Raw genomic sequence first — 14015 nt, forward strand, 5'->3', positions numbered from 1 at the left:
ATATATATATATATATATGTATATATACACATATATACATATATATATATATATATATATGAAAGAAAAGCTTCCAAATTCATTCTATGAGACCATCATTACCCTGATACCAAACTCAAAGACACTACAAGAAAAGAGAACCATTGGTCAATATCTCTGATGAACATGGATGCAAAAATCTTCAAAAAAATATTAGCAAACCAAATCCAACAATACATTAAAAATCATTCACTATAATCAAATGGAATATATTTCTGGGATGCAAGAGTGGTTCAATATTCACAAATTGATCAACATAGTATATCACATCAATAAGAAAAGGATAAAAACCATATGATCATTTCGATAGATGGAAAAAAAGCATTTGCCATACTGTATCATCCATTCATGATAAAAATCCTCAACAAAGTAGGTTTAGAGGCAACATATCTCCACATACTAAAGGCCTTATATGAAAAACCTACAGCCAACATCATACTTGATCGTGAAAACTTGAGAGCTTTTCCCCTAATGTCAGGAACAAGGCAAGGATGTCCACCCATAGCACTTTTATTCAACATAGTACTGGAAGTCTTAGCAATCAGACAACAAAAAGAAAAACATCCAAATTGGTAAGGAAGAAGTAAAAACTTTCACTATTTGCAGATCACATGATACTCTATGTAAAAAACCCTAAAGACTCCAGCAAAAAAACTACTAAAACTCATAAATGAATTCAGGAAAATTGCAAGTTATAAAATTGATAATCAGAAATAAGTTGCATTTCTTTCTTTTTTTTTTTCAATTTTATTTATTTATTTGACAGACAGAGAAAGAGATCACAAGTAGGCAGGCTGGGGGCAGGGGGACTCTCCCTGCTGAGGAGACAGCCTGATGCAGGGCTCTGGGACTCGATCCCAGAACCCTAAGATCATGACCAAAGCTGAAGGCAGAGGCTTAACCCACTGAGCCACACAGTTACCTCCATAAGTTCCATTTCTATACACTAATAATGAAGTAGCAGAAAAAGAAAAAAAGAAAAAAGTTTCATTTACAATTATAACAAAAATAATAAAATACCAAGGAATAAACTTAACCAAGGAAGTGAAAATCCTATACTCTGAAAACTATAAAACACTGATGTAAGAAATTGAGACAACCCAAAGAAATGGAAACATACTCCATGCTCGTGTTGGAAGAACAAATATTGTTAAAATGTTCACACTACCCCAAGCAATCTATAGATTTAATGCTATCCCTATTGAAATATCAAGAGCATTTTTCATAGAATTAGAACAAAGAATCTTAAAATTTTGTGGAACCACAAAAGATACTGAATTGCCAAAGCAACATTGAAAAAGAAAATAAAACTGGAAGTATCACAATCTCAGATATCAAGATACAATACAAAGCTGTAGTAATCAAAAATAGTGTGGCACTGATGCAAAAATAGACCCATAGATCAACAGAACAAGATAAAGAGCCTAGAAATAAACCCACAATTATATAATCAATCTTCAACAAAGGAGGCAAGAATATGCAATGGAAAAAAAGACAGTCTTTTCAACAAATTGTGTTTGTAAAACAGGACAGCTACATGCAAAAGAATGAAACTGGACACTTTTTCATACCAACAAAAAATTAACTCAAAATGTATTAGTGACTGAAGTAGGAGACCTGACGCCATTAAAAATTCTAGGTGAGAGCACAGGCAGTCATTACTCTGACATCAACCACAGCAACGTTTTTCTAGAAATGTTTCCTAAGACAAGGGAAATAAAAGCAAAAATGAACTATTGGGACTACAGCAAAAAAAAAAAAAAAAAAGAAAAAAGAAAAGAAAAAAAAAGCTTCTGCACAGCAAAAGAAACAATCAATAAAACTGAAAGACAACCTATGGAATAGGAGAAGATATTTGAAAATGATATATCTGATAGGCTTTAGGATCCAAAATACATTACAAACTTATACAACTCAACACCACCATCAAAAAGAAATCCAATTAAAAATTGGCAGAAGACATACACAGACATTTTTCTGAAGAAGACATCCAGTTGGCCAACATCCACAAGAAAAGATGCTCAACTTCACTCATCATCAGGTAAATGCAAATCAAAACCATAATGAGGTACTACCTCACACCTGTCAGAATGACTACAATCAAGACCACAAGAAACAAGCATTAGCCAGGACGTGAAGAAAAAGGAACCTTCATGCACTGTCAGGGGGAAGACAAAGTGGTACAACCACTGTGGAAAAGAGTGTGGAGGTTCCTCAAAAAATTAAAAATAAAATTACCATATGATCCAGTAACTTCACTACTGGGTGTTTACCCAGAGAAAATGAAAACACTAAGTGGAAAAGATAAATGCACCCCTATGTTTGCATTGCAGCATTATTTACAATAGCCGAATTATGGAAGCAACCCCAAAGTCCACTGATAGACGATAAAGAAGAGGTGATACGGGGCACCTGGGTGGCTCAGTGGGTTAAGTCTCTGCCTTCGGCTCTGGTCATATCTCAGGGTCCTGGGATTGAGCCCCTCATCGGGCTCTCTGCTCAGCAGGGGGTCTGCTTCCCCCCCCCCCCCCGCGCCTCTCTCTGCCTGCCTCTCTGCCTACTTGTGATCTCTGTCAAATAAATAAAATCTTTTTTTTTTTAAGATTTTATTTATTTATTTGACAGAGAGAGATTACAAGTAGGCAGAGAGGCAGGCAGAGAGAGAGAGGAGGAAGCAGGCTCCCTGCCGAGCAGAGAGCCCGATGCGGGACTCAATCCCAGGACCCTGAGATCATGACCTGAGCCGAAGGCAGCGGCTTAACCCACTGAGCCACCCAGGCGCCCAAATAAATAAAATCTTAAAAAAAAAAAAAGAGGTGAAACTCTCTCTCTCTCTCTCTCTCTCTCTCACACACACACACACACACACACACCCCAAAATAGTACTCAGCCATAAAAAAGAATGGAATCTTGCCATTTTCAACAGCATGGATGGATCTAGAGGGTAAAATGGTAAGTGAAATAAGTCAGTCAGGGAAAAACAAAACACCACATGATTTCACTCACGTGAAATTTAAGAAACAAAACAAAGAATAAAAAAAGAGACAATCCAATAAACAGACTTAAATATAGTGAACAAACTGCTGGCTGCCAGAGGAGAGTTGAGTGAAGGGAAATAGGTGATGGGGATTAAGAGTACACTTGTCATATGACCGCTGAGTAATGCATAGAATTATAAAATCACTATATTGTTCACCCAAAACTAATACAACACTGCACATTAACTGTACTGGATTTTAAAAAAAAGAATGAAGAGAAAAGTAAATACAAAATAATACAGCCCTTTTGGTTGGCAGGACCACTGCACTTGACCCACGAACTTGTTCTGTATATGGGCGCCAGCTGAGAGTGGAGCTGAACTTCCTGCACCTGTGCAGAGTGACCATCTTTCTCTAACTCACATATGGGCTGGGCTGGGAAGGTACCATAGATTAATGTCATCATGAAGTTAATGTCATAGTCTCAGCTGGATCCTGTACCTCTCATTTTTCTGTTAGCTGGTTGTTAGTTGTTCCCCCCACTTTGGTTTTGAAATCAGTTTCCCATCCTGTTCTGAACAATAGCTCTTCTAAAAAGTTAACACTCTCCACAAACCCTGCTTTTACCACTTCCTCCATTGTACTCAATAGATTACCTAGTTTCACTTTCTCCAAGGAAAAATGGTGATTACCAGGAAAATCTATTATTTTCTAGATCTACTCTTATTCCTTTTCCTCTCTTCTAAGAAAAAATGATGACTTTTCATTTTTGAAAAGGTAAATTTTCCCTATATACTCTGAATCACAGAAGCTTTCGCTTTCTTAGGAAATCTTATTTCATCAGTTATCCCCCGTGGGCTATGTATTCATCCTTTTTCCTTTTTATTAGCTGTCTCATTTGTCTCATAAATATAAAACAAAATCCTTCCAATCTTTAAAAACATAGTAATAAATGTCATGTAGTAGGTTATAAAAATGCCTCAAATTCTCTTTTCACAAAAAAAAAAGTCCTTTTCCTCACCACTCCTTCTCAACTGGCCTTCTGACTTGGTTGGACCAGGAGGACACTAGCAAATATGATCCAAGAAGCAGTGGCTTGAAAGGCCCAAGTGCCTTGGAACTTACCAGCTTGCACAGCACATAAGAGCATCAAAATGTGAAAAAGCCCAGGTTCGTCCACTGGAGGTTACAAGACCACATCTCAGCTAACAAGCTACCAGCTGGCCCAGCAGCCAATGACAGACAAGTAGGTGAATCACAGCAAAGATTAGCTGACCCTGCCCCAGATAAGCAGAACCACCCACTTGAACAGAGCCAAATTGCCGATCTGCAGATACTTAAGCTAAATAAATGCTCGCTGTTTGAAAGCACTGCTCTTTGGTATGGCTTGTTATGCAGCAAAAGCTGACTGATAAACACACACACACACACACACACACACACACACATGCACCAAGATTTTTGTGGATCCTCTGTGTTCCTTAACTTCTGACCCATGTCATCGTCATCTTAATGACATCTGTACCATACCATCACGGTATTGATCTCCGTACTTCTGAGAGCCAACAAACTTAAAGAGACTGCCCCCCAAATCCCATCCTTTCATGATCCCCTCCTCTCAAGTATGGGTGGAATTCCTAACTGGCTTCTAATAGAACCTGGCAAAGCTGAAGGCATTTTGCAGATGTAACTTAAGTCCTTGGTCAGATGACTTTAAGTTAATCAACAGACCATCCTGTGGTAGGCATGACCTAATTCATGGAGCTCTTTAAAAGAGGGTCAAAAGGTTAGAGGTTTCAGTAGCAGAGATTTTCTTTCTCTGCTGCCAACTTTAAGAAATAAGCTGCCATGAATTCTATAGCCTCAAGGAGGGGAAGTGAATTCTGTCAGTAACAGGAGGGAGCTTAGGAGCAGATCCTTTCTGGTGTAGGACCTCCAGATGAGGATGCAACCTGACACCTTAACTTCAAACTCAGGAGGTTCTGAGTGAAGCACCAGTTTAGGGGGACATAGACCTCTGATCTACAGAAACCTAGAAAAAATAAATAGGCATTTAAAGCCACTGAATTTATGATCATCTGTTGTGCAGCAATAGAAAACTAATATACTTCCTACTGACCTCTTAACAGCTCTTACTCCCTACTTAGTCTTCCACAGTAACTGTTATCACCAATGTCTACAGTGATTTATATTTTCCTAAGCCCAACAGGCACTTGAATGCTTTATCTTTTCTGATTTCTCCATAGAATCCGACTTCCAATCTCTCCCTCCTTTTTAAAACAGTTTTATCTGTGGGTTCTGATTTATCACTATCTCCTACTTTATTTCCTATCTTCTGACGAGTCCTTTTCACATTCGTGTCTTTTCCACCCTCCTCTTACATCTTGGTACTTCCCTGGCCATTCACACTGTCTGAAATCCCCAGGCCCTAGTTACCCATCAAGAAAACTTGTACTCTTTGCTCACAGTTCAGCTAATTACAGTGTGACCCTTCCTGATGGTCTGGGCTGATCTAGGCATCCTCCCCCTAAACTTCCCCTTGTTCTTAGAACATGTTCCCTTTCATGGTCAATGTCTTCAGGTGCATCTTTTTTGAGTTCCTTAAAGGCAGGTAGAATGTTTTTTATAGTTAATCCCCTTACTTTCCAGTATGGAGAGTAATATTACTGTCATGCAAGAATGAAGAAACGGTGTCTAGTGGATATAGGGACAAAAGGACAGAGTTCAGGGACACAGTGTCTCCTTAAAGCCAGCATCATCATCTTCCTCAGTGACTGTGCCCTCTTGTTCTGCTCTAGACTCTGGATAGTGAAGATAAGCAGGGGAAGGGGACAGTGATACTGATATCCATTGAGTCTTTACCTCACCACCAACAACAAAATTGAGTTCTGACATCAACAAATCAGGAGACCCTCCTGTTAAAAGGTTCCATCAGCATTCTGCGGGAATTGTCAAAGCAGCTGGATTTTCCACAAATGTACTTCCTCTGCCCCATGGGCTAATGGCAAAATTGATTCCTCACCCAGAGGAAACAACATGCCACCACTGAGAGATCTCAGGGATACTGCCAGCATCAGAGAAGATTGAAGGCTGGAGGTATAAGGAAGATTTCTACATCTAACATCCTATCCAAATAATTTGTTGTAATTTATTTTCCATGGATCCATAAAATCTAGGTACTTAATAAATATGCATGCCAGTGTCCTAATTTCCCAGACTTTCATGTAATAACACCCTCTATTTAACTCCAGCCAGTTTTTCTGACCTCATTTTCCATGTCTTCTCTGTTCTTACACCTAAGCTACATTTCACTGGGTGGCTTAGTTGGCTAAGCCTCCACCTTTGGCTTGGGTCATGATCTCAGGGTCCTGGGATTGAGCCCAATGTTGGGCTCCCCACTCAGTGGGGAATTTGCTGGTCCCTCTGCCCCAACCCCTGCTTCTTTATCTCTCTCTCTGAGATAAAGAAAATCTTTTAAAAAAATTTGTTTTATATAAAACCTCTCCCTCATCACAAGTTCCTTCCCCTTGTACCCCAAAATATGCTATCATCTCAAACTTCTTAAATACAGTAAATCATCTGTTGAGAACCTACCATGATCCAGGCAGTCTTCTAGGCACATTCTGTATATTACTATCTCATTTAATCTTCACAAAGAAGGTTGATATCATTACCCTATTTTACAAATGAGGAAACCAAGGTTTATAATTTCAAGTAACTACCCAGAGGAGCATGGCCAGTATGTTACCTGTGTCATTCCTGCTTTCCCAAAGCATCTCTCTGGTGCATGGGCTCCCTTCCTTACCACCCATCCACTTCTCAACCTCATTTTTGTCCCTATTACTGCACTCACACTGTTTCCCTTCAGGTCATCAAATGACCTTCTAATTCTGAAATTTAATGGGCTCTGAAGGTCCTACTTTATTTGATCTTGTTTTATGTTTTATTTTTCCTTATATTTATAAGATTTTATAGTATTTTTATTTACTTTCCCTTGTTTGTAGACTATTCTTTTTGTTGAATGCCCCTCCAGCTTTCATTGCATGAAACCCCTCCCTCCAACTTCCTTGGACCCCTCTCAGTCTCTGTCATGGGTTCTATTCTTTCACAGGCCCTTTATATTTTGCTATTTCCTGGCCTGTACCTCCTGTCTTCTTGTTCTACATTCTTTCCATGAATAAATACCTCTACTTTCATCAGCTTATGTAGAAATATTTCCAGTATCCCAGCCCTACCCTGTGTTCTAGACTCATATTTCCAGCTCCTTTCTAAAGAACATCATGCTATGTCATCAAGGCATCTCAAACTTTAGATCAGATGTCTTCTCTCTTCCTACCAATACCTGAAACCTATTATCTTCCCTCAATTAATGATATCAATTTCCCTATGAGAAATTTCATCCATCCTTGACTTTTCCCATATATGTCAATGAATAAATCCAGCTAAATCTAAATCTTGTAAGTTCTTCTTTTTATCCCCACTCTCATTGCCTGAGCTACAGGCTTTACCATAGGTCTTCCAGCCAAATCACTCTGTGTTCGTATGTGTATATTCACCTCTCAAAATTTTAACTCTAATGTTATCCCTAAGTAAGACAATATTAGACCTTTACATCAACATTCAAGATGCCTATACTCAAAAACATTACTCTTTCTTTCTGAATTTTTATTGAGAGGATTTTGATTCAACTGCTTATTTTATATATAGCATTTTAACTTTTAACCTACACTTCAAAATTTTTAATTGTTTAGTGGCTTTTTTTAACATAATGCACTTTTATTGAAACATGCTACTTCAACGAAAGTATTTGGAACATAACCATATTCAACCCAATATTTATATTGACTACATTCATGATAATATAGTAACTACTACAGAGAACAAAATGTTTAATAGAAATAGATTTACCATAGACTTCATCTCTAAAGACTTTACAATCTGCTAGGGGAGATAAGGCATGTACGTTAATAGTTATACTACATGCTGAAATAGGAGAATTGTTATAAAAGATGGACAGAAAAAAAGCTATCAGAAGTACATTGAGAAATAGTTTATTTTGACTCAGAGAACAAAACCTGACTTCATAAAGGAGTCAGTGTCAGTGCAAAGACTTCAAAGATGTGAACTCTTAAATATTTATTCCTTTTATACACCTTATTGAACCTCACCTATATGCAAGACACTCTACTAAGTACTGGAGACACAGAAATAAATGGGACACATCTTGACTTAAATTGCTCTCTAGTGAGGGAAAAAGGCAATCCATTATTACAACAGGGTGAAAAGGAGTTATGGAAATTTTCTAAAAAAGCTAAAAAACGATGTGGAAAATGGTACAGATGGAGAAGACCTAACTCCTCTTCAAAGGGAATGTCTCTAGAAAGAGGCACTGCTTAAACTGGGTTTAGAGTATTGAGCAGCCTATGGAGATGAGTCTGGGGAAGGAGATTTATACACAGAGGAATCAAAGGCTTGGGGATGGAAAAGTATAAAGTATGCACCTTTGTTGTAGTTGAGAAGAACTGAAGAAGAGAGGTAGAAGATGTGGATAGAAAATGACATCTAGGCTAGTTTATGGAAAAGTTAAAAGCCAGAGCAAGAACTGAAGGCATCTTTTAGAATAGCTTAATAAATTAGTGCTGACTAATAGTGTTAATTTATGGACAGTTCTGTACATGGATTTATTTTTACCAGGCAGACCAGAAATTCACCTAATGACTATATTTCTGAGAGAAAAGTAGATGTTGTTAGCATCAAGTAATCCAATCAGGATTATTCTTTAGACTTGTTGTTTCTATTACTCACTATATTAAAATTCTCAGAGTACCTTCTTTGGTTCGGTCATTATTCTGGGGTTGACATTTGTGGTTAACAATTGCCTTATTCTTATTTACTCTTATTTTTATTTGATGATAGTCTATTATTCATTACTCAAATGGATTGTTAAGGGAAATGCAAACAGGAACAATGGCGACTCCCAAACATTTCAAGATCCAGTATTCCCCCATTAGTGGTAACCATCATTTTTGGCCACTGCTAATGAATTAGATTGATCTTTGCCTTTTCACTTGCAGCCTTGATAACATACTATAACGTACTGCCATATAACTGTTTTTGGACAAAAGATTCCAAAGTGTGTGTTCAGGCTCTAGTTTACTTCTGTGTATTTGGTCACATAAAAACAAATTAAATGACCAACTTAGGGAAAGAAATCTAACAACTGGGGGGAAAAGTAAAACAAAAATCCAAAAGTTGCTTCATTAAGAAGGTTTGCCTTGTTTACTTACATTTATTATTATCACACCTATAAGTTCTTCAAAGGGGCTCCATCAAATTACCCTCCCTTAACTTTAGAAATCCCCATATCTCAAACTTGGTTATTCCATCATCTTTCCTGAGACAAGAAAGAAACGCTCAAGCCTATCACTGCTTACTGAGAATATGTTTAATTACATGATTAGAACATTTCCAACAACTGTCTGAGAATAAATTTTGAGAAGAAATAAATGTTTTAGGTCAGTAGACTGAGGTAAGAGTAACCCAGGGAGAGTCTTCTAAGTAGCCTAAGGACCCTAGGCTTATAGGTGATAGAAATTCTGCATCAGGAAGTCAGTGAAGGCAGCAGAAATGAAAATAGAGTGGCACCCAAAATAAGACACGTCCTCTACAATTATGCATAGGTCCTAGCAGCACCAAAAGGCCAACTCACCAACAAAAATGTTCTCCCAACTACTTTGGAATGCTTACAAGTACCTGGTCCTAACAGATCCTAAACAGGACATCTTGATACTGACATATGCTTTCTCAAGGAGCACTTTGCATCCGCGGTCTACTCCCAAAGCCAGCCTCTGCATTCCTGACATTCTACCTATGCCTTGTCAAATCATTGTATGATTTCATCACAACAAATAGCCAACCAATGGGAAATCCTTCCTATTTTTCCCTTCAAAATCTCTCCCTCTCCACTCCCTTTCTTTCCTGCCGTCACAGAAATGGGTCTTAAATAGGCTCTCCAACCTAAAGGAACTATTTAATTTTGCCGCTAAGTTTTGGGGTAGGATATTCTACCCATTTCACTGAGGCAAGACCTGCACTAGTGGCTTCCAGGACCACAACACATATTTTCCGAAGGACACGCAGGCGAGAATTTTTTTTTCTAAACACTCTTATTTCCTAGCATATCCTTTGACTACTTTTTCAATAGTTTAAAAGTAATGTGCCTGCGTCTAACATCCAACCAATGTCTTCCCACAGGATCTTTCTCGTATGTGCAGTATGCTTCTTGGTGGAGCCAGCCAACCAAGCACTCTCTCCTAAGAAACTCCCAGTTATCAATCTTCCAAGAATTGTTCCAAAGTAAGCGATAACATTCTCCCAGATTCACCCCAGCTGAACATCTTACATTTTCTCTTCAGCCAGTTCGCAGTACAATTATATAATCTTTTTTGTCTTATGAATTTATTATCTATATTTACTCTGTGATGATTTATGATCTTGGGATTTGGGCTTTTTTAATACCTTTTTCTTTGAGAGCTTTGCATGCCTCAAACAGGAAGGCCTTTGCGGACAGCCTAGGATAAAGAGTATGTAAACATTTTCTTTTTTCTTATGACAAGAAGAAAAACCTACCTGTCCGTGCTTTTGCTGAGAGGCAATCCCGTGAGACATTTCAGGGTATGATGGGGCCTGGAGGTCTGTCCCTCGTGTTTTGGGACGTACCACATCAGAAACCAGACTGGAAGAAATTGCTAGAGATTTGGGCCGAGAAGCTGTAGTGCTCATCCCCCCAGGGGGGCCTTGTTCACCTTTTCCACTTGGAGCTTCATCTTCCCCTTCTGAGTCCACGATAAAGACATATTCAGCTTTGAAGAGGTCACTTTGCTGCATTCCTTGAAGTTCGTTTGCTTTAATTCCCCTTGCTTGCAAAACCTTTTCACTGCCCTCTGAAGGATAAATCAATGTCCCTTGGTTTCTCTCCTGTTGGCTCCCAGCATTCAAGGTCAAGTACTCATTGGACTCAGACTGCAATTAATGTAGAGACATAAAAGCATTGACGTTGGTTTGACAATGGCTTCCTTTTTGCATGTACACTTAAAAGTTTAACCTGCTTTTAATCTCCAAGGACAAGAATTATTTAAAATATATTTAAAAATCAGGTTGGTTTAGGAGAGATTGGGTTGAGGTTAATGGTTTACTTTTACCAGCCCACTTATTTGTCCTGGTTCAAGCCCAAACAATTTAGGGCTCAGAATCAACATCAAGTAAACCTGCTTTCAAATAAATCATGACACAATTTCTTAAAAAGAGATAGAGACAGCAATGTTTCCCATGAAGACATTCGTGAGACAAACCGGGGTTGACCAAGGGTTTAATTATTGGTCAAGCAAAACCTACATATCCTATATATGCCAGGAGAGAAAGGAAACCTTATTGAAAGTTTCTAAAATAAAACAAATCTCTCTAAAAGTCTGAGAGGAAAAATAAAATTGTGACCAAAAATATAGATATTCAGACAAAACCATCCAAACTAATTGAAAAGAACTCAAGAATAAGATGCCAGGAAAATAAGCAGATATTTTTAGTACAAGGAATTTTTCACTGCTATTTTATTTTGTAATTCTTAATCTTTTCCCACTCAATTTTCTATGAGTACATAGAGGGTTTACAAGACGAGAGTAAGACAGCTTTATCAAGCTATCAAACATCTTTTTCTAAAATGAGAGCAGCAGTGTACACTAAGATTGTGTTTAAAGGACTCAGTGTTTATTTTTCTGGTTTTGATAACCATGCTGAGGTTACTATATTTTTCTTTGCAACATTTCTTTAGGCCTAAAATTACTTCCGAATAAAAAATTTTAAAAAGACACTAACTAAAATAAACTGAATTTCAACCATGATGATCAATTTAACATGTGCTCTTATGGGCATGCATGCCATGTGTATGAAAATAGAAGTCAAACCATTGATTATATATAACTAACCTAAGGCCATTATTTTATATGCCCATTGCACATTTTTCAGCTGATGATGATTTAGTTGAGATAAAACACAAATGGCCTCTCATTAGGATTTCTTGGACAATGGTCATTTCACATTTAAATTACAATACTATACAGTAACAAAAACCCAAACTGGAAAGAAGTTGAAATTAAAAACAGCATTCAAAGACAGATTGCTTATTATAAAAAATAACTATAATTAAAAGATGGCAAAAATTGACCTAGTTTTTGAAAACATTATTAATTATCTAAAACAACTTCCCCTGTGCTATTCCTTATATTCCACATATGAGTGAAACCTTATAATAATTGTCTTTCTCTGCTTGACTTTGAAAAAAATTTTCTGCACAGATTTGTCCATTCTCTCCAGTTTGCTTATTAAATCAATGGTTTATATCAGAAAAATATAAAATTAAATGACTCCCTTCCCCCATAGTCCATCACTCTCTATTCTTTTACTCTAATGTATTTTTGTAGCTTTATCACTGAAATTTTATTATATACTTTTCACTTTCTTTATTGCATACCTTCCTAAGAATGACATATGAGTTGATTTTATTCATTCAGAATACAGCACCAAGCACATAGTATATTCAGTCAGTAGTGGCTGAATACATAAATGATCAAGGGAGAATTTACCCTGTTCTATTATAACATTGAACTATTGAAAAAATAGGAAGAAAAATCTTGACTATTTTAAATATATGGTTGTATGTGATCATTGCAATCAGCAAATAAATATCAACATCTTAGGAAGCTCTGGAGGTTTGCAACCAAGAGGAATTCATACATGCACAATCTCATTCATACTCGTAGCACCCATACAAAGGATCCCATAAATACCTCACATAGAGTTGAGTACTATCAGACAAGTTTCCCAGAAATTCCTATAGTAGCATTTAAGATCTTCCTGAAATAATTCAACCTTCATAGTCTTTGAAATAAGGTGGTAGCATTGAAAATCTCAGATCACAGATATATTACAATTTTCTGGATAAGATATTTTCATACAGATAAGGTGAATCAGATTATTTTACCCCCTTTTCGTGGTTCCAGAATACCACAAAATCCCCCAGACATCTTTTACTCATAATAAGACAATATTAAAAGACATTCTAAAGAGAAAGGTTTTTTTCCCTAAAATTCCATTATTCTAACACAAGTCATATTCAGGGTTTTTTAAAGTTCGTTTTAATTTTATTGCCAGTCTTGGTCTCATTTTAGATAAGCATAGTCAGCATACAAATATAATTTTGCAACCAATCTTGTCTCTTACTGTTATAAAGTTAACATTTTCCATGGAATTACATAATCATTATAATTATAACTTTGTGAAAATGGTGTATTATACTCTCAACTTTTTTCTGATTATTAGCTATTGAGCTATTTTTATTTTTCCCTGTTTTCCTAAAGAACATTTTTGCTTTTGTACCGTTCTTGGAATACATTTTCAAGAGTTAGATTATTGAAAGATTACAAACAGTTTTATGATTATGCATAAGGATTTTCCACCAAAATTGTACAAATTCACAATGCTAGCAGCAAAGTGTGAGCACGTCAGTAGCTTCACAACTGCCCTAGCACTGGATATTGTACTTTTTAAATGTTGCTAAGTTATTGCATGTAAAACAATAATGCCTCATTGTTTTATCTTTATTTTCTGTCAAGAAACTGACAGAAATTCAAACTTGTCCAAATATTTCATTTTTATTATTTTAGGATATATTTGGCAGAAGAGCAAGTGCCCAGAGGCAGAATGTGTCACGTGAATAGCAAAGAATAGGATGTCAACTCAGGAGAGTTGAGAATAGTGCCATGGAGAGAAGGAGAGTATGATAATATTTGGGTTTCTATTACACGGTTATATTTTTAGTCAACCTTGGATTTCACAGTCATCTCACTTTATGCAAGGGAAATAAACATTCATACAAATTTCCAAGTCATTCTTATGGACAAGTTAATGTTTAATATAAAATTGCTTAATATAAAGAAAGAACAA

The 14015-nt window shown here is 36.9% G+C and overlaps 1 protein-coding gene across 1 annotated transcript in view; it reads right to left on the reverse strand.

The window, feature by feature from the left end:
- MLIP (muscular LMNA interacting protein) overlaps window positions 1–14015 on the reverse strand; it is a 171901-nt gene that overhangs the window by 130251 nt on the left and 27635 nt on the right. Inside the window, exon 3 of the mRNA XM_059399037.1 lies at window positions 10647–11039. Coding sequence (XP_059255020.1) covers window positions 10647–11039 — 393 coding nt within the window. The remainder of the gene's footprint in view (window positions 1–10646; window positions 11040–14015) is intronic.

The sequence above is a fragment of the Mustela nigripes genome, chromosome 5 (genome assembly GCF_022355385.1).
Source record: "Mustela nigripes isolate SB6536 chromosome 5, MUSNIG.SB6536, whole genome shotgun sequence".
NCBI classification, from domain to species: Eukaryota; Metazoa; Chordata; class Mammalia; order Carnivora; family Mustelidae; genus Mustela; species Mustela nigripes.